At 42.7% G+C, this 26,297-nt stretch overlaps 1 protein-coding gene across 5 annotated transcripts in view; it reads right to left on the reverse strand.

Moving 5' to 3' along the window:
• Window positions 1-380: 380 nt before the first annotated feature.
• The window catches only part of FAM65C (family with sequence similarity 65 member C), a 53,700-nt gene continuing 27,783 nt past the window's right edge, over window positions 381-26,297 (reverse strand). For 3 of the 5 annotated variants that reach the window (XM_014943782.1, XM_014943781.1, XM_014943783.1), the window contains exons 4-22: window positions 25,236-25,314; window positions 24,454-24,498; window positions 24,270-24,323; window positions 23,396-23,545; window positions 22,861-22,924; window positions 22,438-22,481; window positions 21,631-21,756; window positions 18,562-18,707; window positions 11,585-11,714; window positions 10,123-10,704; window positions 8,959-9,098; window positions 8,028-8,160; window positions 7,160-7,268; window positions 5,574-5,735; window positions 5,251-5,409; window positions 3,870-4,072; window positions 3,515-3,598; window positions 2,488-2,578; window positions 381-1,417 (exon numbers count right to left, since the gene is read on the reverse strand). In XM_014943782.1, the coding sequence (XP_014799268.1) occupies window positions 1,317-1,417; window positions 2,488-2,578; window positions 3,515-3,598; window positions 3,870-4,072; window positions 5,251-5,409; window positions 5,574-5,735; window positions 7,160-7,268; window positions 8,028-8,160; window positions 8,959-9,098; window positions 10,123-10,704; window positions 11,585-11,714; window positions 18,562-18,707; window positions 21,631-21,756; window positions 22,438-22,481; window positions 22,861-22,924; window positions 23,396-23,545; window positions 24,270-24,323; window positions 24,454-24,498; window positions 25,236-25,314 (2,602 nt within the window). In that variant the 3' untranslated portion in view covers window positions 381-1,316. Of the gene's footprint in view, window positions 1,418-2,487; window positions 2,579-3,514; window positions 3,599-3,869; window positions 4,073-5,250; window positions 5,410-5,573; window positions 5,736-7,159; window positions 7,269-8,027; window positions 8,161-8,958; window positions 9,099-10,122; window positions 10,705-11,584; window positions 11,715-18,561; window positions 18,708-21,630; window positions 21,757-22,437; window positions 22,482-22,860; window positions 22,925-23,395; window positions 23,546-24,269; window positions 24,324-24,453; window positions 24,499-25,235; window positions 25,315-26,297 lie in introns of those variants that run through there. The other 2 variants (XM_014943785.1, XM_014943786.1) reach the window with 2 other exon arrangements.

Here is a 26,297-nt window from a genome sequence, read left to right on the forward strand (position 1 = left end):
CTCTTTCCTCTCTGTAGTGAGGGGTAGCGTGGCCTGGGGAAGGAGTGAACTTACCGAAGTAGAACAACTTCTCTTCCCTGCTTTTAAATAAATCTGTAAATTAAAAGCAGAGTTAGAGTGAAGAGAAGCAGCCCGTTAAGTTTTACCTTCCTGTGGAATAGCGTGACCCAAACCTGCTGCTCACAGCCTGACACGGGGCAGAGCAGCAGCTCAGCCTCCACCACCAGCCCCAGCTCCTCAGGGAGAGGGAAGAGAAGGGGGTGTTCCATGTGCTGGTGTCAACCCAAGATGCGTGTCTGCCCCAGCTCCCTCTGGGGGGGTACTGCCCTACACCCAGCCAGAGTGCTACAGGCACATCACTACAAAGCACTTGCAAGAGCTTGTCTCAAAAGTTTTATTAGAATTTTAGAAAACAGTATGAAATCCAACAAATAAATACTGAATAGAAAAGTTATATATATATAAAAAAATATATACACACAAGCCAAACCCTTTCAAGTATTTACCTGAAGCCAGGCACCTCCTTATGGCCACCCTCCACTAAGGGAACTGAGGAGCCTGACACTGGGTCTATGATTATGAGAAGTCTTGGTCTATGACTAAATTAATAATTTCTTTTTAAAAAAAAAAAAGACCTCATCAAAACACCATAGAGCTGTGCACGTGTCCGTGGCACAGACAAGACGTACCTTCCTGTTGAGAACTGCTGGGGATGGACACGGTACAGCCATGTGGCCCTGCTAGAACCTGTCCTAAATTGCAATAATTGCAAAGAAATTGGCTGTTGAAGTAACAAGTTTTCCCTTCCGCAACTAAATAGTACAAAAAAGGAAAGCACCAAGCCCTGGGGCTCGATGTTTCTGATATACACAGCAGCTGATGTAAGTGATCTGTTGTCTGCTGGTTTCTAGATGGACTGTTGGAGAGTGATGATGTCTCTCCTCTTTGAGAAATGCCAAATTAATAACATACTTTGTGGGAAAATAGATCCTATTTGACTTCCAGTTTGAGCAGGGACAGATAAGTCCAGTGAGATGGGGATATTAAAATACTCAAGTGACACCCTGGTTCCATGTTCTAGGAGATCCTGGTTTTTAACCTGTTGAGCACTTCATCCTTCCCCCTGTGCCAAGAGACAGAGCGTCCCACAGTCCCTTTGGTGGGGGCTGGAAGCTGCCCCCCCCCCGTGCCCTGTCCTTGGGCAGGGGGACACAGTGGGGACAGTCACCCAGACACTGAGAAACAACAAAAACCAAACCCTGGGTACCCATTTGTGGCTGTGAGGACAACGTCATTCAGCTCCTCATACTCCACTACTAAAACACGGTGATTTCAATTTCCGCCTCCTGTTGGACGGTTTCTCTCAATTCACAGCAAATCCTGTCCATTTTCTCGAAGGCTTGTCGGCCCTTCTCACCTGGGGAGAGACACAAAACACGTCCCACACTGAGGAGAAGGCAGAAACACCCCCAGCAAAGCCACACTCCAGAAACACTTCTCTCGTGACCTTGTTCAGAACTAACGAGAGCTCCCAGTAGTGACAAACCCAGCTCCAAGGGAAGAGTTTTCCAGAAACCCCCACAGAAAAATGAAGCTGCCTGTAAACATTTCCACAGGAGCAATCATTTGGAACATCACCCTTGGAAAACGTGTTTTGTGACACATGTGAATCCGAGTGTTTCTGTGAAGCAAGTTTGGAGATCCCCAGAACTAAGCATGAATGGAAGTGGTTTCAGGAAGAACAAGAGCAGGGAAATCCCCGCCTCCCAGATGAACTGGAGTCCTCTAGAGCAGCTGGGCATGGAAGGTGTTTAGACCAGACAATTCCCAGCATGATGAGTGTCTGGACAGGGGCAAACTGGGAATGCTCACATTTCATTAGCAGCTCAACTGCCCCATAGATCTGCTGCATTCAGGTGAAGTGACAGGTAATGAACCAGCACAAAACCAGTTTGTGCTCTTTACCCCTGCAGTATGCAGTGTGGAACCATTTGAAGAAGAGTAGGAACACCAAGACTAGAAGTAACTAGTTGGTTTGTAGGTGGCTAGAGGAGATTACGGGGCCCACAGAGTCTGTTGTTGTTCTGCTGTAGAAAAGCTCTCTAAATCCCAGAGCCAGAAGAGGCTTTAATTGTCACCTGCCTGGTTCAAGTGTCCTCTTTACAAAATCTAGGAGAAAGTTGCTGCTGCCAGTACCACTATTAAGACATGTCCCGCAGCACTGTCAGCACTTATCTGCCACCTTTTTAAAAAACTTTAGAGGTTCTTAAAGCACTTTATGCTACAGTAATCTCCTTAGTCTGGTTCTACAAATCTGGTTACTGTGGGTGGTACAAAGCGGATCTCCATGGTATGAAATTGCTGTTCATGAAGTGCTTCCATTGTCCTGACAACGTGTTCAGGCTGCCCTTCAGGCCTGTTCTGGTTCCAGACTATTCCCCATTCCTTTTCCAGAATCCCAATTTTAAAGCCATACAAAAGCCTTACCAAAGGAGAGTGTGGTTTCCCTGGCTGCGTTCCTGACCTCCTCTGTTTCAGACTGGCACAGGTGGGCAACCTGCTCAATGCTCTCCACTCCCTGTTTGAGAAAAGAACCATTTGCATCAGTAGCTTTTCAGCCCATTTGTGATGAACATTTTTACAAGGTGAGCACATACACACTAACTCTCATCTTGCATCCGAGTTCTGCTGTCACCTTTCTTTTCTCCCCCACCACACCATAGCCTGTAGTTAGCTGCTTCTGAGCAGGATCTCAATTTTCTCTCCTTTTTCAGGGCATGGATAAGTGTAAAGGTTCAAGGGTACAATTCAGGGCTGCAGCACCATTAAATGAGCATCGAACAATCAGGACCTTTCACTGACAGAGTTAATGCCAGTTGTGCAAGGCCAACAGTTGCTCTGCAAATCTGAGTTTGGGAATCAGACTCTGATTTGTTGGGCCCGTCCCGCGACTACGTGTTTGCAGCAACTGCACTCGCAGTAATCCCTGGTGTGCAAACTCACTTCTCACACACACACAGCTCTTGGAAAGCTTTAAATCTGTTCTGACAGTTTCCTCTAATGGCAATGCAAACATTGCTTTTATTTTCCAAGGAGAATCAGCTGCTGGTAAAAAATAAAGAACCAATTTCAAATTTTTACAGTTAGAGCTGACTCCATGGATAGCTGACTGTGGGTCGTTTTTCTACATGCTGGACGTCCCCAGTCAGGGACTGTCCGTTGTCCTTCACCACTGAGGATATCACAGAAGTTCAGAAACATCCTTTCTGCGCTGTGCTGTGCCTGCCAGCTCAGCCCCAGCTGCTGCAAGGGGCTGCAGCTCCCTCTGCCTGCTGCCTCTTGTGTGTTACCAGTAACGGTTTGGAATTCTGGCAGCCAAAGATTTCATTAATTCCAAATAGAAGGAAGCTGAAAAAGCAACCCTACCAGCTTAAAAAAACCCCACCTTGGACACATTTTTGTATCTAGTAATTTTGGCCAGACATGCACAGCAAACAGAGCTGTCAATACTTACTCTGAGGTTTTTAAGGGCCAAACACGCAGCTTGCTGAAGTCTTGCATCACAGTCACTTAAAGCATCAGTGTAAAAAAGGAGAGCCTAAATGAAAAAAGAGAACAGAAAAATAGAAGGCAGGCTTTATAAACTTCAGCATGATCAAGTACTCAAATTCCAATGGCCATAAGCACTGTTTTACATGTCTGAGACTGCGTAAAGGCTACCAACAAGTCACTTGAGCAGTGATGGTGCTTTAGGTTCTAGTTAATAGATTGTTGAAGTCCGGAGAGGAGAATAGTGCTATTCTAGGATAAAACAAGTCCTGTGTATTTCAGCATCTATTTAGAAAAGGTGTCAGGAACAGCAGTTTTACCCTTTCCCTGAAGCTCCTGTTGGCCGCGGCGCGGGAGAGGCAGGAGGTGGCAGCTTTGCTGACGCGGTGGTTGTCGTCCAGCTGCAGGGTCCCCAGGAGCCGCAGCGTCTGCGCCAGAGGCTGCAGTTTGTTCAGTCTCTTTCCTTTCAGTTTTTTAAGAGTCTTCAGCCGCCCGGGGCATTGCAGCTCCTCGATCAGCATCACTGCAAGTGAAAGGACTCAGCTTCACCCACTGACAAAAGAAGACCTCATCAAGAGAAGACAAACTCCTCTGAGCTCCATCTCTTGCAGCCACAGGCAGTTATTTCCGTGGCTAACGAGCCAGCGAGCACGGCAGGAAGCAAACTGGGACAACTGCCCCTTTGACCGTCCTGTCTTCTTCCCCTGTCATTGTTTCATTTCCTCTTATGCCAGGACAGACCAACAAATGGTGCAGAGAGGATTATTTCAGTGTTAGTCCACAGGGTGCAGCAAAGTCAAGCTCCTTTCGGGACCTGGGTGCCTGGAGTACAAAGCAGCAAAGCCCTGCTCCTTTCGGGACCTGGGTGCCTGGAGTACAATATACAGTGCAAAAGAACTGCACCTTTGGACAGTAGGACAAGCAGAGTAGCCCTCAAATAAGGAAAACATGATCAAGCGAAATACTCTTAAACATCTCTGATGGATCTAGCTGGACTGGTCACAGAAAAACCCCTCTATATTAAACAAAACAAAAAAAAAAAAAAGAAAGAAAAGAAATCAGGCACTAGATTGACAAGTTTCAATTGGAAGAATATTCCCAGTCTTTTCCACTGACTAGCAATGCACAAGTTCTTAGTCCCCCACCAGATGAGGCTTTTGCATCAAAATAAGACTAAAGATGCAGCCAATATCAGGGACAGCTTTTAAAATAATTCCTGAGACAGACAAAGTTTTAAAGTACTTTCACATGTTGGACTAGGCTTCAGCGAGACACTGGCTACCTCGTGCTAGAAAATGCACGTTAGTAACCTCTGAAATTTTATTGCTATTATCTGTGTCTGATTACAGCTGCAAGAGTCACACGAAGCTACAGACACTTACTCTGTCCTTGAATCCAGCTGCAGATCACTGCCAACTTCAACAGACCATCACAGACCCCACTTTTCAGGGCACTTAGGACAAACCCATCCTTCTCACCTCTGTTTTGTTTCCTACCCGGTAAGACATGGGAGTCAAGCATGTCTTTCCTGTTCTAATTAGACTCACAGGGTGGTAAGGGGAATTAAAATGGCAACAAACTGGCAATGCAAGGGTTGGGCTGTTTCCTGCTCTGAAAGGTTGTGTTCAGCAGTAACCCTGGAAGCAGCCACTGGCTGTTGGACTCGTGTGCTCAAGCAAAGCAGCCAAGTGCTGCCTTTACCTTCTTTTGCGAGTTTCCCCAAGTGTTTCTCCAGGCTGGTGATGTGGTGTTTCTCCAGGTAGCTGTAAAATTGGAATAAAGTAACCGGTTCTGTCTGGAGGTAGGGAGAGGGGAGCAACCCATCACAGGTCATGATCTGTTCTTGCAGCCTCTGCAACACTGAAAGCAACACAGAAAAGAACAAAGGAGAAAATTAAAGAGTGGTCAGATGTAAGCTCCTCAGAACAAAAAAATAAGAGTTTTAGTTGATTTTTAAAATGCACAAGGACCATTGCAATAAAATGAAACCGGTGTGACCTTGTGTTCAAGGAACAGATTGGTACCTGCTTCTAATTGACCAGGGTATTTCTCCTTCACTTTGAGTGTCAGTGTGTATTTCAGTGCATGACAGAATCTTTCTGCTGAAGCAAACAAGACGCTGCCAGGCTCTGCGAGATCACTCCAGATTTTCAGATAGTGCTTCTTCTTTTTAGTCTTCTGAATAACTAAAAAAAAAAAGTTAAAAATAAAAAGACATTTTAGAAAGTTAGTGAGCTCTAAGGGATTTTGGATTTTACATGAGAAATTAGGCAGCAGATGGCATATCTGGAGACATGTCAGCACAATGTGTATTTGCGTTATAGCGATGGCTTTGTTCAAAGCTGCAGATTTGCTGCCAGTACTTTAACATCTGCAGGCGTCCATTTCCCCAAGCTTGGGTTGAGCTCCTTCACTGTTATTATGAGACCTGAATGGGCCTCATAATATGAGACCTGAATGGGCCTCGCAGCTCTCCTGCCTCTCAGTATTCATTTCATCCCAGCATCCAAGTCAAGTTTCAGAAGGGCTTTTGTGAGTTTAACTGTTTCCATTTCTACCAGCAGGAGATGTGCTGTTTCCAAGCCTCGATTTCCCCAAGCTTGGGTTGAGCTCCCTCACTGTTATTATGAGACCTGAATGAGACGCCTCGCAGCTCTCCTGCGTCTCAGCATTCATTTCATCCCAGCATCCAAGTCAAGTTTCAGAAGGGCTTTTGTGAGTTTAACTGTTTCCATTTCTACCAGCAGGAGATGTGCTGTTTCCAAGCTCTTTAGAGATCCCGGCTTACGTACCTCCATGAGTGGAGAACTCTGAACCTCAGGGCACAGGCTGAGGCTTTCTTTCAGCAAGCACTTCAGAAGAGCACTTGAAGCAATACCCTGTGGTTTCTCACCATCATTTAGACCCTGTCATTTCTCACCCTTGCCTATAGAGATGTTGAACTGTGTTCTGCATTTCAGACTCCTACACGTTCCTCATCACGTTGTGCCAAAGGCCCCTCAGAGCCTGGCTCCAGGGAACAGTTTATTCTCACATCCTTCAGGATAAAATCTGTCAGCAAATGCTTCCAACTAAAATTTGCATTCTTGCCACTGAATTTACCAAGATGGGAACAAAAGCCTTCAAAGTCTCCCGTGGAGCCTTTATCACTTTGTCACACCCAACAGTCAATGGAAGAGTTGAGCAGGGGGAAGGCCTGAGAAAGGAAAAATCACACACCAAACTTCTCTTGCAAAGATGTAGAGAAGCTGGGCTGTTTGCTCAGCAAGTAAAAGCATAGATATAAAAGAGGATTTTATTGAGGCTATTCTGCCATTCTTTAACTGCAAACTCCATCATCAATAACATCTCTGTTTCTAAGACACACCGGGGTTCAGCTACTATTTCTCTGAGCCAAACTTCTTCAAATCTTTTCCTTCCTTCCAGGGGAAAGAAACCCAACCAAATAACAAGCCTTGTTCTTTTCTAAGAATCTAGGTATAAAAGCTGTTTTAATTATATGAATATTTGTTAAGGAATTTGGAATGAAACCCCGATGTGTCTGGGGAAGCTCCGAGTTACCTGTACCTCTCACACCTCTGGCATGCCTTGGAATAATGCAGTTACTCACTTTCTTCAACAGACATATCCAAGACGTCCCCCAGGACTCGTGTCTGCTCTGATACTTCTTCCAAAATGCTCTCTTGGACAACCTGGGCTACATTTGGCGACCTCAGTTTCTGAAATGCAATATGCTTATCTTAGTAGCTGAAACAAAGGCACTATCAAGCTCAAGACAAATGAGGATTTGTTTTTTAGAATCAAACTTCTAAAATTTGTGAAAAAACAACAGCTGCTCTCAAAAGGCTTCTTTTCCAGTCACAGCACAGACAAGTCACTTGTGAGTGCAGAGCTGCTCAGCAGACAGAAGAGTAAACCATGTTATGGAGGAGCAGGCTGTCTGGCATTTGACATTCTTCTCTGCCTCTGCCCATTGACAGCTCTGCAGAGACCAACACCAGCAGTGACACTGTCCTCAGCTGCCCGGCCTCATCAGAGGCAACACTCGAGGACAATAATGCACCTGAGCACTATAACCAACATTAATTGAGGAATGAGGTCTCATGGGGAGAGAAGAGTTTTTTTCTGGACCCACACGCAAGCAGTCTCTGCAGTTTCTCTCCAGTAGTAGCAGCTTTTCATTCACTAAAAACCTGATCACCTGTTACCAATACACAATTCAACCCAAATCTGTCCTACTGCAGTAGCAGCCAGCTTTGGGCACAAAGGTATTATCAGCAAAACCCAGAGGCTGAAAAAAAGCAGCAGAGTTTTGTATGACAAGTTCCCTGCATACACAAGTACACACTGCGTTTTTTGGACTCAATTTCTATTCTGAGTCTTTCTGCTTCTACTAAAGACCCAGCTACACATTCCCTTTTGTCTGTAATGAGACTCAACAATTACGAGTGGCCTGGAAACCCATAGGTATTCCTCACCTGCAGAAGAGCTTTGCAGAGCTTCAGATGAGTTATCAAAAGTGTGTCTAAGTTGTCATCACCAGTAGTTACATCTCTTGTCTCTGTTCTTGTGTCACAGCTGAGGGATTGAAGCGTGTTGTCATTGTATGTGCTATTGAGAATAGGGGGGAAAAAAACCCAACAACTCATCACTAAGTAAACATGAAGATGTGCAACAGTAGCCTTCTAGCAAGTTGCAGAAGTACAAACCAGGTTATTTAATGATAACAGCATTTTTAATTGCATTTATAATACTTCTTAAAAACATGAGGACTTTATTTCTAAAACTCATTCCAGGTCAGTAATACCAGATCAGCTGATGCCACAAAATCCCATTTTGGAGAATCAAAACTAGTAAAAGATGCTTCCAGATAATGTGAATTGAGCTGCTGGCTCATTTGCAGTGGGTGAACTGCAAAAGCAGCACACAGGATAAATCCCTTGGTGTTCTCCCAACTAGACAAGCCTGGGAGTGTAGTAAGTCTCCCAGGGTCAGGCTTGCAGCTCTGGAACAAAAAATTCAGTGCTACACAACTTGCAAATTACAAAACTGAATTCAAAAGAAGGAAGAGGTAGAAGAGCTCTGCAAGGTACTCGCAGCTCTCCCTCACTAGTGCAGAACCTTCAGCACCTTCCTGGTAAGGATAAGCCTGTTTCTTGCAGTCCCACACGTTAGGCTTTCTACCGTGTCCTGCAGGTGACATCCTGCAGTGTGTCCCATAAGTTCACTTCAAGTTTCCTGCCATTTCAATCAGGTAGGAATTATGAATCACAGAGTATCCAAAACCAGTGGTTTCTACCCTGAATGTTCATATCGATGGCAGTTCCACACAATCCTTACTTTGCCAGTGTTGGTGGGATCAGCCCCCCTCACCCTTGTCCCCTGCAATGAAGTGCTGCAGATCCATACCTGATGCTGGCTGTTCTTATGCTTCCAAACAACGAAAGCTCATCAGCGCTACAGTCAGCGTTTAGAAAGTCAAAACTTTCCAGCACCGTCTCCACCATTAAACTTTCCATAGATGAATGTTTGTGATGAGGTGCCTTTAGCTGTTGGGGGAATGGAAGGAAAAATACTGTTATTTGCAGTTATCAAGCAGTTTTGCAGTTCTTTGCTGGTTTTCACATTACTCTTAATAACAAATCAATTTACTTTTCTGATTTCATACTTAACACATCAGGAAAGTTAGTTCTTGGTATAGCACTGATAGCGAATTAAATTCAAAACATTCTTCAATATTTTAATCTGTCTGTATTCCTTTTTGGATTTCCAAGCCTGCTAAGGTTAGTATGAGAGCTGATTTTCTCTGCATCTTCTGCCATTACTGCAATTTTCACTTATTCCCTGTTTCAGATCTAGAAGTAGCAATTCATATTTCTAAAGTGATTGCCCCAGAAAAGGAAGACAGTGCACTTTTGTTAACATCATTTATTATTCCAGCCCTTAGAGCAAGTCTTACAGTATCTTATCACACAAGATACTGCACTCTGGCCCTGTCTGCTACAAAGCTACCAAATTTGCAGTATAACCCACTGCTTGCAGAAGGCTCTCCTCCAGGATCTCTCTTCTAAAGAAAGAATTTTCTTCAGCATCATATGACTTGTCAGACAGACTGAGCTGCCTACACAAACTAGGTGATCCTGGAGAAACATTAGGTTTGATGAACTGACACGGTCATCTCAAGGTATACTAAATTTGAAAAACATCAGAAAAATTAGAAGCAAACCAAAATGCAGAGGTTCTGACATTCAGTTTGGATTCTGCTTAGCCCAGACTACTTTCCACCTTTACTGCATGCAGTTTCTTAGTTTCTTTTTCCAGACTCTTTGATCTGCACACAGCATTTGAAGGCTGTCTCTAGTAGGTGCTGTGTAACATAGTACTCCTGCGTCGCTGCTTCTCAAGGCTGCCTTTTCCGAGTAGTGCCTGACCTCTGGTGGCCAAACTTACTTTTTGGGAACATGCCATCAGTACATCATGAAGTCAAATCCACCACAAGATCACAGGACATCTACAGTTTCAAGAGTAACAGTGGAAGCTACACCATCTACCAAGAGTAAAACACTACCATACCTTTAATTTATCCCTCAGAGATGAAACCTGGTATTCCAATTTCTCCAGTTGGGCTTGCCCCACATTATGTGATTTCAGCAAATTTAACACTTCTTGGAGAGTCTTATCAATTGACTTTGTATGTCCATCTAGTTTCAGGTCATTTGCAGCATTCAAGCTTTTCTGGCTAATGTCTTGCTCTGTCAGACAGCGATTTCTGGTCTGGTTGAAAGGATCTCTGCTACCTTTGTGACGATTCAGAAAACCAGGTGGGTTGTTTGGCAATCCGTCCGCACATGGAGTCTTCTTCAGGATATCTAGAGTCGTGCGATTTGGAAGAGGATGCTGTTGCTCTTCTGCACCAGTCTCTTGAATAATCACCGATGGCAAAGTCCCGTGGTCTAGACCTGGAGTTGTATTTCTGGATTCTGTCCCTTTCTGATCCTCGGAGCTGAAGGAGTCTGCCTCGCTGGTCTCTGCAGGAGTGTGGGGCTTGCTCCTCCCGTGTACATCGAAATCACAGGCAGCCAAGTAGCTCAATATGCTGGGAGGGCGAGCTTCATCCGTGACATCCCCTTGGTTCTGCCTTTGCTGCAGAAGAGACTGCGGCAAACAGACTCGTAAGAGAGCACGCAGACAACTGAAAAGCATGAGATACTGCCTGAGATAGAGAGCTATGGTTTCCTGTTCTTGGAAACCTACGCACCCAAACTGATCAAAACCACAGGGCTCTTCTGCACAAGAGAGCCAGGTCAGCATGGACTGGACAAAAAAAACCATCGAAGCAAAGTACGAAGAGCCTACTGGATGAGCTGAGTGGAGCAGTAGCAACTCTGCTTTACATCTTTCAGAAAAAAAGCTACCAAGAAAGCTAAAAAATTGTTTCTGGAAAAAAAGAATCTTGCCAAGCAGCTTTTATGTCACATCAGCTCAGGACAGGATGTGAACGTAGTGGTTAGAGGAAATGTTCATTTTTAAGAGTCCAATATACCCTGTACAAGCAATAAACCTTTCTGAAGAAGGCTGCATATTCTGCTGCTTTGGTGAGACAATGCCAAACCTGACTTAGACTTGATGTTAGGGGAACATATGTGCAATGTTATCAGTATTTGGGCTGTATGGCAGAATTAACAGGATTATACAAACCACTAAAACAAAACCTTCTTCAGTGAATGAGAAGGAGGACAGGGTTTTCTATTCCCCTGGGCTACACAGACTATTAGAGCAGATGCCCACATCCCTACCATTCTGGCTGCCAAGAGGAATATTTGGCAGAGTTTGGGTTTTTCCTTCCCCTTTTCTTTTATAAAATCTAAACTAGAACTCAAAAGAAAAAAAACCAAACAAACAACGAATCCCCAAAATAAACTGCAACAGCCTTAGAGTGCTGCGTTTTTCCATTTCTGAGTGTGTTCTTCAATAGCCAAATCTAATCCAAAAATCAAGTCTGCACTTTGCATTTTGCTCTCCTCAGCATACTCACCAGGTAGTATTTCTCTCTGAAGCTGGGAGTGTTTGGTGGAGTCCAGTTGTACAAAGAGCTCTTCCTGCTGCCCACAGAAAACTTGGCAGTGGTTCCAGGGGACAAAAACAGGTTCTCTGTGTCGAAGGGGCTGCAGCAGAAGACACAAAGGCTTAAGTGTCAGTAAGACCAGAAAGCACAGAAGTGTTTGGCAGCAGGAACAGCTGTTGGGATCTGAACTGTGACATTTAATAATCAACATAGGGAATAAAAGGACAGAGAGACTGCCTCTCTGACCAATGCCTTTGACTGCACCAGCAGAGAAAGAGGTAGGTGTAAAGGTTGTGTATTTTACACTGAATTCTCAACACTCTTTAGACAGAGACCTGTGTCACAATCTTTCTGTAGCCTGTGCCATACTTGCCAGCGCTGGTGTCCGTGCAGACATACACCATACCACATCGGAAGGAAATATAATACATGTAATAAAGGAAAACTGTCATTAATTTCCCTCCTACAGAGCACACACCACCTGGAAAAGCCACTAAAACAGCTTCATTATCCTCCAAATATTAACAAACAACTCCTTTGGCTGGCAGAGGAAGCTTGTGCAGTGGTATATGGCAAGTTATGTGGTTCATATAGTAACGGATGAGCCCAGTTACAGCCCCAGAGGATACTGGCTCTGGTCCAAAAGAGTTTTACAAGCATCGCTCCAAAGACTTCACAATTATCTATTACACAGAATCATAGAATACATCACAGCCACTAATCTCCTAACTCTTTTGCAAAGCAGTCTAAGGAAACTTGGACAAACTGTTTCTCAAAATGCAACTCGGCTAACCAGAAGAGGGAAAATACATTTAAAGTTAAGGAAAGCAAGTTTATTTTTTCTGCGTATAACTTTTGTTCCCTGCTGATATGCCTTGTGGCACCAAAGGAAAGTTTGTTTTTCCACTTAAGCTCTGCCATTTTGAAAAAAAGTGAATTGTTTATAACAAATCTAATCTCACAGATACACATATAATGATCAAACAGTAGGACAAAGTCAGCTGCATTTAGCTGTGCAATATAGAACCACTGGAAGTCTGAAAAGATCCAAACAATAATGAGGACAAATCAATTACAGGGAATTGAACTTCTGCTCTCTAGCAAAAGTTGAAAAGCAGAGCTCCATTCTCCTTGGCTTCTCCTGTTGCACAGGGACTATTCCCAGCAGCATCCTGCAGCGCAGCACACCGCTGTCTTCCTCAGCACGGGGGTAACACTCTGTGAGCTTGCCTAATACAGGTTAATTGGCTAAATTAACCAGTGTCACCCAGCTGGGGCTCATCAAACAGGCCAGTTTCATGCAGTCACATTAACAACCGTCTGCATTGTCTCACTATGCAAAAAATAAATCAGGTTTCTGACAGTAAGAGCCTTTTAGCCAAAGCCTGCTATGTTTACTGCTGGAAGCAAATTACTCCCATCATGACTTTTCTTTAAGAAGAGTCACATGGACCTATTTCTTAGATTTTTCGGTTTTAGCTTTTAATACTGTAATGCAAAATGACACTTTGGAGGAAAGGGACAGAAATAACAAGCTAAATCTGTTTTGCCTCTTTGACAGTTACTGAAACACTGCAACAAAACAATTATTCAACTGCCCTCCAGACAAGCACACGCTCCTTATGACTGCAAGATAAGAAGCTAAGAAAGCAAGGCAAGGATGAAGGAAAGAATGAAGTCTGCTCTAAAGCATCTATTATCTCTTGACTGTAACTCTTTGGGCATAACCCATTATTTTGTTCCACATTTGTTCAGCAAACGAAACATCATACTGGAACAGATCTATGAATCCATTTCTCCCAGCACCTTGACACTGACAGAAGCCAGTAGGGGATATTCAAGGGAAAAGCATAGGAAATAAGTCAAATATAGTAGGCTTTCCCCAGACACATACTCAAATTTGAGGCAATCCATACCTTAGATCTGTCATGCACCAGACTTTGCAAGCAGACTACGGCCTTTAATTGTCACACATTTTCCTTAGTTTGTCTAGTCACTTCCTGCAATCATTGACACAAAAATCTCTGCGTAGGTCAAAAGTACACAGAAGTTTCATTATTTAACTTCACATTGTGGAACAAATACTTTGACTTGGAAGGGTCTCTGTGGCTGTACAGGGAGAAATGATGGCTAATCATTTCCTTTCCACATTCTCCACAGCCAACACCTATATGCTGTACAGTGTTACCCATCAACACCCTTTCAAGGCTGAAAAATTCTTTTAATAAAATGGAAGCGGCCCCACCTCTCTGATCACCTTTTTTGTTCCCATTCTATTTCTATATTGCCAAAGATGTTAGCCTTGGCTTGTAACTAATTACAACATTGGCCTTAAATGCACAACACTACAATGCCATCATTGGTAAGGCCAATGTAAATGCAGCACATTAACTCTCCTTTAGGTTTCCTTAGCACCACTGCAGGACTTCCATGTCCAGGTCCTAAACACACATGCCCAGCCTGACCCTGAAGGGTTTACAATTTATCAGAGCTCATGTGTCCTAGATTGAGCCTCCCACAACACCAGAAGCTTTCCATCCACACACAACCAGAGGTGCCTCAGCCTTGCCAGCACTGAGCATGGATTCCCAGTGCAGTATGATTTTGTCATAATGACCAAACCCGTGGAGGGATGAAATACTTGAAATTGCCACCATTTCCCTCACCCTGCTGCATTTTTGTATTGGGAGTGTAAGGAGGACACTTCCTGGTCTATGTTCTCAGAGGAACAGAAGTAATCAGGCAGAGCATGTAAGAGCTGAACTCAGTCTTCAGCCCCAGAGGATATGCATTCTTTTCTCCCACTGCCAAGACTGTGCCCTTCTGCCCAGTTTCTCCAGGTATTAATTACCACCAGACCAGAAGGGTTCATGGTGGATAGACCTCTCTGAATCCTACTTCCATTAATAAAAAAAAACCAAACCAAAAAACACCCATAACACAATTCTGATCAACTGCATTGGACTTACTGTTAATCATGAGTTTGCTTTTTTTCCCCCCTAGTGAAAATGCCCACGCAATTTTAACAGTGTGATTTCTCCTACCCATTAAAGCATAAAAAGCACTAATTTCAAGGTTAGCACAGTTTACCACAAGACAAAGCTGTGAAACATCACTTCCATCAAAGGTGGAGGAGATGCATCAATGGACTGCTGCCTACAGATACCTGCCTGAGTAACTACTCATTCATGTAAGTTCTCATCCATAAGAGCAAGACTGTCAGTAGATATGTATCCAAAAAGACAGACTTTCCTTTTTTATTCTCCATTAAGCTTTTCTTTTTCTCCTACCCCACAAACCCTTGTGAGCCAGGCCAGCACATGCTCAAAGAGGGTCAGAAATTACATGAGCAGTTCTGGCTGGCTGGTACCCTTAGATCCCAGCACGGGGTGCTAACTGAAGTTCTGAGAGGAGAATACAGGCTTTCTCTTTGTCCTTCATGCAAGACAGAATTCAGACTGCTGTTTAGGTTGGCAAAAAAAACCAAAGTCTCCTGCCAAACTGGCCAACAAAGCTGTTCTGCAACAGGCCCGAGCTCATTCACACTCCTCATGGCATAATCTGTAAAGGAGTTGAAGGAACTTTTGTTAGAGCCCAGAAGAGTAGTGGCCTATTTAAGGAAAATATACATTTAGAAGTGGAAGAGAGATCTGCATTTGGATTTCTTACAAAGCAGGTCTAGACTGAAAGCTCGCACCTCAGGGAAGTTTGAGCAAATCAGCTGCATTTGTTTAGTTATTCTTAAATCAAAGGAAAAAGCAGCTGTTATTTTGAGTGCTCTATCTTTGAAAATAGAAACACCCCGAGTTGTCACCACACAACTTCGCTTTTCTGTAAACAACTTCAGCAAACAGGCTGTCAGAGAGGAGGAGACTGCCAGTTCTGTGCAGAAGTGCTCTGGAGAATCCACTTGGTAGGATACCAATGCATTTCACAAAACTTAAACACAGCAGAGACACGCAGACGGAGTTTTCTCATATGCTGAAAAATTCCAAGTGGGGATTAACTCCCAAAGAAAATGCATCATCGCTCACCCTGCTCCCAGCTCAACTGTTGCCAACTCTAAAAGCTGGGTGATGGTTGTCCCAAATGCCACAGAACTGCTCATCTTGCCCATGAAAAGCTGTGCTCTGAGCTGCAAACTATTCCAACAACTAAGAGTCAACATAATTTAAATTGCTTTTTTTTTTTAAGAACATTTAGTCTCAAATGTCATTTGCTTTGGAGATTTAGATGTTATCTGAGAAACTATGCAATATCCCAGGAAATGAAGGGGTTTTTCGTTGTACAGTCCTCTTGGAAGAGCAACTAAGGCTTATAATTATTTATGCAAGTTATGACAGTGAGGAAAGGCAAGCAAGCAGATCCAGCAAAAGTAAATGAAGAGCATCTATCTGTTAGGTGCCGTTTGCGTGGGTCAACAAGAAGAGAGTTGAAGTGATCTCTTCCAGACTCCACTATGAATGTACCATCTGCTAAGACAGATTTTATACCAGTTCAGTAAAGAAAGTATGCCTCCTTTGCTGCACAAGCATAGCTTCCTCAGACATCAGGCTTGAAATCATAGGGAAAAAGGACTTCCCTTAGGGAAAAGCATCTCTGCAAGCAGAGGGTTGTGCCTGCAGACCTTTCTGCTCCAAGCTCAGTGTAGAGCTTTTGATCATTTTACATCCAGATTGAAGCCAATGCAAACTTTTGTGGTGTGTGTCTGTTGAAGGGTGAGAGATGACAAATAAAAGCATCAGACTTTGCTGGGGATATATAAGAGCCTATACATCCCCCTGTGCCCCTCTTTTCTCCTTCCTTCCCCAATGCTAAGACATGCCAATGTCAAACAGAAGAATATTTTAATTGGCCTTAATTTAAAAGGACTGTCATTTTAAGACCTACTTTTAAGCAAATATATAGTGCAATTTGCACCATCTCCATTCCACACGGTTTTCAATAATTCTACCATAAATGTCTCTGCTTTCAGATTGAAATGGGAATACATACATAACTTGGCCTGAGCAAGAGGAAGGTTCATAGAGCATATAGTGCAAGATCACAGCTAGCTTCTGGAATGAGGCTTTGTTACTTAATTAATTAGTGGCTCAGCTTCTCAAATAAGAAACAGAGGCCTCAAAAGCCTCAGAGCAGCTGCAGCACCTCACCAAAACAAAACATGTACTGATGCCCATTGTTAGATCTCAGGAGGAAAAAGTGTCATAAACAAAAGGTGTGGGCAAAACTCTGCTGTGTGTTTATTTCTCATAGACTTCAAGCGATGTGTGTGTTTCAAAACAGTTTTCAGAAGTTGTTGCCAAGACTCATGTTTCAGCCTAATTTCAAGTACAAATCAACAGTAAACTTCAAGAACCACAGCATACACAAAAGACATTCAGAAGACAGTATGTTGAACAATAAAGCTTTTCTTTCCCCAAGCCCTGATATGCAACCTGAAAACTGTTTATCAACACTTGAAGAGGAAACCCAACAGAAAACCTGTGGCATTTCTCCAGTTGGTGGCTTAAAAGACTGTGACAATTTTTAAGTCAAACAATGCTTCCAAAGGTAATTAGAAGTAGAAGCAGGGTATTAAGACCTGAAAAATCAAGTCTGATTGTAAAATACATTTGTCTATTTTACTCTACAGGCAGGGAAACTTTTCTCTTACTAAAAGATCTGTTTGGCTCATGGGCACATTTGATAGACCACATATTCAACACTTAAGTTTTGGTTGGTTTTTTTTTTTTTTTGTGTATAATTTTTAAGAAAACAAGAAACCAGCACAGCCAGAGAAGAAGAGTTGTATAAGGCTGAATCATAGGTGCCTGCCAAGGCACAGATCCCTGCCCTTCCTAATCTAAACAATGTTCAGTCTCTGCTTTTCCTGGAGAGGGCTTAGATCCACAAGTCAAAATGGCCTTCCAAGAATGTCCTTATCATGGTGGTGTGTTCAACTGCCTCTTTGCCACATTGGGTTGGGAAGAACTGAGGACTGCAGTAAGCCATCTACAAAAGCAGAAGTGAAGAGCACCCATTGTTCAATCAAGCACTTCACTAAGATGGCTAGATGTAACCCCTTGACAGTAGGGGTTTAAACAGGTTTAAAGGGTTTCATTTGTTGCATACAAGACTTTCAGTATGGACTGACAGTCTCATAAACAGGAACAAGAGTACTACCTCAAAAATCTATGGTGGTGTGTCTAAAGTGAGGAAGAAGTTCCAGTGCAGCATCCACAAAAGTGAGAATTTGCTTTTAATAACATCAGTAATCCACTACAAAAATTGATTTACAAATTTAAATTATAAAACAATTCCAAAAAATCACAGGCACCATAAAAATACTCATCTCTTTTAAAAGTGCATCTGTAACCAGGATTCCCTGTAGCACACAGACCTTATATCAATAATTATAATCACAGTGCAAATATGAAGGTGCTAAGTCTTTGGGAAAGCTTAATTTTGAACAAATTGTGGCCCGGTAATAGTGATTGTCTTTCGATTTCAACTATGTATTTTTTTCATTGTACCTAGAAGCTGCTATTTTCAGCTTCATTTCATTACCTTTAAGATTATTGTTCATGTTTTATAGATGTACATACATTGCTTGGAGCTAGACTTGAACGCTCATTGTGAAGAGCAGTGAGCTAAGTTAAAGCCTACTAGGAGTTCGTGTGGCCAGCCATGGCTCTGGTAACACCCACACCAAGAACTACAGGTTATAGAAATAGCTTCTGTGCCTTCCCCCCTCCCTTCCCTTCATGAAGACTGGTCCCACAGTCAGAGATCAGGCACAGTAGCTGGGGTTGCTGCGAGGAAGCCTGTGGCTGCTATCTATCCTGCACCTGCTCTGCAATGGAAAGAGAACTGTGATGTTGAACATTACTAAGTGATATACTTCAGAGCCTTGAATTTATTTCAAATCTTTAGCTCCAGCTTTTTTCATTTGAAGCTGTACTTACTTCCAGAGGACCTCCAGCTGTAGCTTGATGGTGCCCAGTTCAGTTATATCCACAATGATTGCCTGAGGCTTGGTTGTAAAGAAGTTTATGCTGTCACATGTCACGACACCAACTAGAATAGTAGCCAGTCCTCGCAGCTCTGTCACCTGCAGGGACAGACAAACATACCCATTTTCATCTTACCAGACGAGCCTAAGTTGTGTGCATGCAAAGGATAACACACAAGGCTCACAGAAAACTTTAAATCTTGATACTAAGTTCTGGGCTCCTAAACTGTTGTAAGCCAGTATGCCACAAGGAATGTGTCACAGATGGCAAAGAGGAAAAGAGTTCTACTATCTGGGGAAAGACAGAGCTGTACAGCACTTCTGACAGCAGGGTTTGGTAGACTATGACTTTAAGAAAAATTCTAGCTGTGGTATACATACAAGTAGTTGTCATTTATAGTAGAGGGGTTAGCTCTCTCTATGTATTAGAGCAACACTGTTATAAAAAATATACAGTGCAGAGAAGTTTATAAGCCTACCTAGACTCTTTCAGCTCACAATTGCCTAAAGGATCTGGAAGCACAACTGTCTGTACCCACTGTAACATTTCTAACTGTCCTGAGCTCAGCTGTGGACCAAAATCAGAACTTGTGTCAGTTCTTTCCTCTAGCTCTGCAGGTGGCTCCGAGTTTGTTCTCAATGCCGTTACAGACTTGAGTTTTTCCCAGGCTGGCACTTCACTTCTTCAGCTACTTAAAAAAAATAATCTAATCAAACACTTGCTATAAAAACATACTTCCAATTGAAGATCAAATTGTTCTGGAAGTGCACAAAGCATCAGACAGCACAGAATTTTAGCACTAGTGCTTAAGGCCCACTTCAGGAATTCATTACATGCCTACATCTCCTTTAAGAGCTAGCAGAAGTTCTGTTACCAGGCTCCTCTTGGAACACTCTTTGGCACTTTACGTATATTTTTTTTCCTTTTTAAACCTGCTATGCATTTGTACTGGGCAAAGATTATTAACTACAAAGTAGAAAGAGCCGGAGAGTGTGGAGAATATTAGTCAGTAGACTTTCATAAGCTGACAAAAAGAGTAAAACTATCATTGTCATATAAAGTAATACAAGTTTTTACAACTATTATGGGAAAACAGGGATCTGAATTAGCCTCTCACCTGATCTCCATTGTGCAGTGGCAGCAAGAAAATGTGTTATAAGCACATTTCCAAAGGCTATGCTGACAAGATGCCAAAGAGTCCCTCCTACGTAACCCAGTTCTTGCTGCCAGATAGCAGAGGAACATTGCAATGGCTGCTTTAACACAGCTGTCAAAACTTGAAACCCTGCACTGGCACAGTTTCCTGGTAGAATAGGATCCAGCTCAGCCCTCAGTCTCAGCTCCTTTTAGGCTGACAGGCGTCACGCTGCAGAGTGAAGCCCATGAAAGATGCCAGACTACAGTGGAAGTGCTGTTTAAGGATTAGCTCCACCAGCCAGGTAAGTGCCAGAACCAACGCCAGCTTCAGCCTCACAGGGGTCTATGGAAACTACAAGCTTCCCCCGAGGGGTACCAACAACATGTCATCTATGTATCACAGGCCACTAACACAGGTCCCTTACTGTTAAAGATGTGACCTCTTCTGAGGCACTTTTTTAAAGTGTCAGAACTCTAAATAAAGATATTAAGTACAGACAGGTTTTACCAGTATATAAGTGCTATTTGGTTCTTGGCAGATACAAAATCATAGGATTGCTTAGGTTGGAAAAGACCTTTAAGGTCATCAAGTCTAACTGTTAACCCGACACAGCCAAGTCCACACCAAACTACGTCCCTCAGCACCACATCTACTTGTCTTTTAAAGAACCTCCAGTGGTGGTGACTCAACCACTTCCTTGGGCAGCCTCTTCCAATACTTGACAACCCTTTCAGTGAAGAAATATTTCCTAATATCCAGTCTAAACCTCCCCTGGTGCGACCTGAGGCCATTTCATCTCATCCTATCGCTTGTTAGTTGGGAGAAGAGACTGATTCCCCCCTTGCTATGATCTCCTTCCAGGCAGTTGTAGAGAGTGGTAAGATCTCCCCTCAGCCTCCTTTTGTCCAGGTTGAACAACCTCAGTTCCCTCAGCTGCTCCTCATGCAGCTCCAGAATTGTGCTCCAGCCCCTGCACCAGTTTCATGGCTCCTCTACTGGACTCACTCTAGCACCTCGATGTCCCTCCTGTAGTGATGGGCCCAAAACTGAACACAGTACTCGAGGTGCAGCCTCACCAGTGGCAAGTGCAGGTGGACAATCACTTTCCCAGTTCCTGCTGGCCACACTATTTCTGATGCAAGCCAGGATGCTATTGGCCTTCTTGGCCACTTTTGCACACTGCCAGCCCATATTCAACTTCCTGTTGAGCAACAGTCTCTGGAGTAAATCATGACCAAAAAAATCCACAGTACATCCAGGGTAAAGGGACATGTGAACTACACTTTCAGAATATACATGTGTGCAATGATATGCTTTCCATACATACATTTATCTTTTTCAGTGGCCAACAGAATTCCACATACTTAATATTCCACATGGGGGATGTACACATACACATCTTTTTGTCTCCACATCTAAACTTCAGCAGATGCACTAATACAGTTACAAGTGCAAGGAGCGAAGGACAAACAGGAGTAGATGTCTGTTTAGTAGGCAGAACACTGGTTAACTGCCATTTTCATATTTATCTTTTTCAGTGGTGAACAGTTAATATTCCACATGGGTGATGTATACATACACATCTTTGTCTCTCCACATCTAAACTTCACCAGCAGATGCACTAATACAGTTACAAGGGCAAGGAGTGAGGGACAAACAGGAGTAGATGTCTGTTCAGTAGGCAGAACACTGGTTAACTGCCATTTTTGCAAGAAAACTTCTTAAAAACTTTGTCAAATGCTTGGCAGCCTCACAGATTAGTATAGCAGAAGACCTGTTAACCCACTGATTCCAATAACAAATGCTTGGCAGCCTCACAGGTAAGTAGTATGGCAGAAGACCTGTTAACCCACTGATTCCAATCCAACCATTATACACCACACCTTGATTTCAAACTTCTCATGGAGATTGGGTATAAAAATCTTTTCTTCCTCATCCCACGTTTGGCTGTCATCTGTCTCAATTTTGCCTTTCAACCTCCATTTTTGGCGTCCCAGTCGCACAAACACCTAGAAACCACAAAGAAAAAAGGTTGTTGGGTCAACATATCCCAGAATGTTCCCTTCAGTCCATAGACCTCACGCTGTTCCAGTACTGCAGGGGCAAAGCCACTCCTTTGGTCACTATACATTTAGGAACTTGGATAAAGCTAGAAGATTGGAGGCAGAAATTCAGGTTGCAGGTTTTAACACCTTAACTCAGTGCCAAATGACACATCCCACCCATTCTAGAAGAACTGCAAAACTAAGTTGCATAGCAAGTGTTGCAGCAGTGAAACACAAGGCACACGAATTCATTTGCCAGTGTTAGAAGTAGGAGAGCAATGCAGTAAGATATTAAGATGCGTTCAAATCACACTGAGGTCAATCTTCCAAGAAATAGGCGGCAACTGTTACTTGATTCTAGGGCAACTTTGAAGACAAAGGTCTGACAGGTTGGTTTTGATAGACAACCACTGCCATCTTTTAAACCCTCTCATAACACTGGAATCCCATCTTTCCCTCTTCAGTCTCAGAGGGCAGAGTAACTAGCAAATGTGCCAAAGTGCTGCTCTCATCAGAACAGTGCATGTTTTTATCATAGTCTGTTTCTTGCTTGCCTTCTACATGTTACACCCTTGCTCTCCTGTTCCTCTACTGCAAGCTCACAGCATTAAAATAGAGGACAAAATGAATTGTGGTATACTGCACCTCATACTGGTCCCCTGGGCAGAGACGTGCGAAGCCCACCAACCCTGAAAAGAGAAAGAAAAATCCTAATACTTGTAGAGATTAAAAAGACCCCCAAAGCCTCAGCTTACAATAAATAAAGCAACTAACACCCCCCTGTGCTCAACTCTGCAGAAGCCATGCCACCAGCCCAAAGTACTTTTAGAGTGACAAACTTTAATTGACCTGAGGAAAGACAGATTGTCAGCTTTGGTACTCAAATATCAAATACCATTGCAGATCTGTTTTACAGCACTGAAGCAAACAGAAGTCTGCTAAAATTCTGTTCAGGGTCGGATCCAGAAAGCCAGTGGAAGGAACTGACATTGAATAATGGATCAGATTGCTACATAGGAAACCCAAAACCAATGGGTGAGTCTTGAATGAAACAAGAAAGGAACGTACCTTTCATCTTCAAGTGAAACTCTCCCAAATGGACCTCCAATGCCCCTTCTATAAAGCACATGTCCTAGAAGAAAGACTGAAGAGTCACTATGACTGAAGAGTAGCACAGAGCACCTACCTTCCCATACATACTGTTTTCTTATCTTATCTTTAAAGGACTTTGGCTCTTTTTTTTTTTGCCACTCCACAGAAGAGTGGAACATAACATAGCTTATTCATTATTCAGTTCTCATACCAACTTCCAGTGGAAGTCACAATGGATCCCAGTATTAAAGCAGAAATTCAAAGAATTTTTCACTTGTCTTCATGAATGCATGAAGCCAAGTTGAGTAGGGGCAAAAGAAGGGCATAGAAATATAGAGCTTTCCCTGTAAGGTATTTATCTCCCAAGCTTCAGTTCACATTATATACCTGTATTGCATTTACACATTAAGTTTTTAACCCACACCATTAAAAAGCAGCCAGCAGCAAGTGCTAGTACATTTTTTGCTGAGGCACAGTCAGGTCTTTGTTACATGGGTGTAGTATTTCCTACCTCTGTGCACTCTTGGAAGTTCTTGTAAAGCTCCACTAGGCTCTCTCTGGAGGCTTTGGTGGAAGGAGACAAGGAAAAGGCATGTTTCATATTAGTGGCCCCATCTCGTAGCCTGCACTGGATACAGTAAGCTTCATAGAGTTCTTCTACCTTGAAGATTTGGGAAGTTGAGGAAAAAATGAACAAGAATTACCACGGCTTAGTTTTAAATAAGTTTTGGAAAAGAACATCAGCAGTCTTTCCTGGCAAAACCCCAAACAAATCCCATTGTCATAGCATTGCAGAATACTGTAAGTCCTGCATTTTACAGACTGATTAGAGTACAACAGTTTGTAGCTATTCCTACAAAAAAACATGGGATATTAAGAGACAATTTGGTCTGCTATTATCAGACTAGAAGACAAGGAGTAGAGCAACACTTTGTTCAGGGAAATATTACCTGGGGAGCAGGAAATTGATTCCCTCAATACAGATTAACACACCTACACCTTTAGCTATGTCAGAGGAGAGACATGATTCCTTGGCAAGCAGATGGCAAACAGCAGACACACTCTACAGAACTGCCCATTTGGCCCCTCGTGGGAAGCAGGGGAGAACATGCAAGTCTTCCCACAGCAGCATTTTCTGAATCAACTGGCAGAGTATGCAAACATGTTTCACAGGCAAACTCAGGTTGGGTTGTACCCAATTTTCAGCCTGAATAGAGTCATTCAAGAAAATAAATAAATAAAAATCCCCTCCTTCTGTAAAAAGAGTGGTTACAGCTTGCAGAAAGTACCCAGCATTATTGCCCTTCAGATGAATTATAATCTAAGTATTTTCTGTTTAGATAGTTAGCTTATATAGCAGAGTAAGCCTTCTTAAACCCCCTTACCTTGCTAATGTGAAACTCCAGTTTTCTGATGTATCTCTCCACAGAGCGGATTTGCTTTTGAAGAGAGGGGAGAGAGAAAGGGGGACTTGAGAAATTATTTCCTAAACATGCCTTTAAGTAACACAGTAGACATCATCCATTTATCTCTAATTGCAACATTTCATCTCACCCTCAATAGTCTTACCTTATCCAGGTCATAGTAGAAAGCCTGAAAGAGAAATAGCAGAGGCTGAGCAGAAGAGCACATATATTTATACATATTAATGATACTTCCATATTTACTGCAAGACTCACTAGGCATATCTTAAGTGACACTAAATTAAGATGCATTGTTTACTACAAGACAGTCCAGCATTTTTAGAAGTAGTTTCATTTTCTGTGCATGGTTGATTGGTTTGTTTTCACAGATGCTTGAAATGAGACAGTAAGAGTCTTACCAGCAGCTGTAACAAGGACTTGGACAGTGGTCATGGTACACTGGAGTTCCCAATATTTACTTTTAAAAAAATCTAGCTCTTATTTCCCAAAGGAAAGGCAAAGTTCAATCTGCAAGTTTTTTTAGCACTGCTGCTGAAGATACTTCTAGAGAGCTGTGAACATGACAGACTCTAGATTACAAGGACATGGTCACAAGCTACAGAAAACAAAGCCCGATCTTTATAACCATTTTTGTCCATACAGACTCTGGTACAAACACTGATCACTAAAGAGACATGAGGAGATACCGTCCCAGTAAAGGAACACTATCTGAAGAACACTACTGGATACTGAACATGAGAAATGCCAAGTTTAATTCTCACATCAAGAGCTAACTTGTTTGATAAATTTCCGATTGTGATGCCTTGCTGGATCTCACCTCAGTGCTGTAACTGGAAAACTCCTGGGAGTGCCAGATGTGAGAAAGCATCTACTTCTGTGACCTTATTTTTTAAGTCATTTAAGTATTTAAGATTAAAAACATCTTACCAATCTGGAGTTCCTTTTGGTATCTTTGTGTCGACCCGAGAGATAATCCAATTCAGCCTGATGTGCTTCCAAGTATTCACTAGAGAGGAAGAAAACCCAGACTTACATTCTTCTGGTACATTAATTATAACACTTCCCCAAAGAATTTTTCAGCAGAATGTTACAAAACAACTTCCTTCTAGAGAAGATTCCTTTTTTTTTTTTTTAACTCTCCAGAGATGTTAATAGCTATAGAGAGGGACATGGGTCAACAGATGAGAAAGGGTGGTTTCCTTAGATAAGTATTTGTCCTAAATGCAAAGTCACTCTGAGAGGAGCATCTGTATGCAATGAGTGCCAGCAGATGCTGGTTACTGTTACCCAACAGTAAAAGATGCTGTACATTAGGAATCCTCCCAAATCCTTTTTACACCTCCAAGATGGGGAATGCTACAGTGCAATTCAAGAAGGCCACCACTGGTGCTTAAGGCATATAAATATGCACACACTGCACTCAGACATTCACTATTTCTTGTTTCCCTTCATCTAAAATAGATCACTCAAGTGAAAGATAGGCTTTATTCTGTGAACACAAGGCAAAACAAAACAAGACAGCGAAGCCATAAGCACTACTAAAGAGGGAAGGAGCGATGTGGGAGGAGAATAGCAAGTTCTAACACACATATAACTTGGCTCACAGATCTCAACTTTCTCTACCTATTCCTATTTGGCCTGCTGGAACCTTTTCTGTAAGGCAGAAAAATCAGTTCATTTGTTGAGTAAGTCTCTTCTTCCTGAGACTAAGTTATCACAAACTAAGAATTCATCAACCAACTCCATCTTACAAAGTCAAAGAACTGCAACATGAAACAGTTGGACTACAAAACCAAGCTCATGGAAGTACTCCACATGTAAGGTGGAAGTTCAGTGTTTTAACAAACAGAGCTAAATACCACCTTTTAGCATGCTAGGCAGTTTCTTAATGTAACCATGACTTTTTCCAGAACGGGAACTATTTTGCAAGGTGTGAAACACTTGGTGCCAATTGGCTTCCACAGAGTCGCTTGCATGCAAGGGTTGTCC

This window comes from Calidris pugnax, unplaced genomic scaffold (genome assembly GCF_001431845.1).
Source record: "Calidris pugnax isolate Ruff unplaced genomic scaffold, ASM143184v1 scaffold118, whole genome shotgun sequence".
Taxonomy (NCBI): domain Eukaryota; kingdom Metazoa; phylum Chordata; class Aves; order Charadriiformes; family Scolopacidae; genus Calidris; species Calidris pugnax.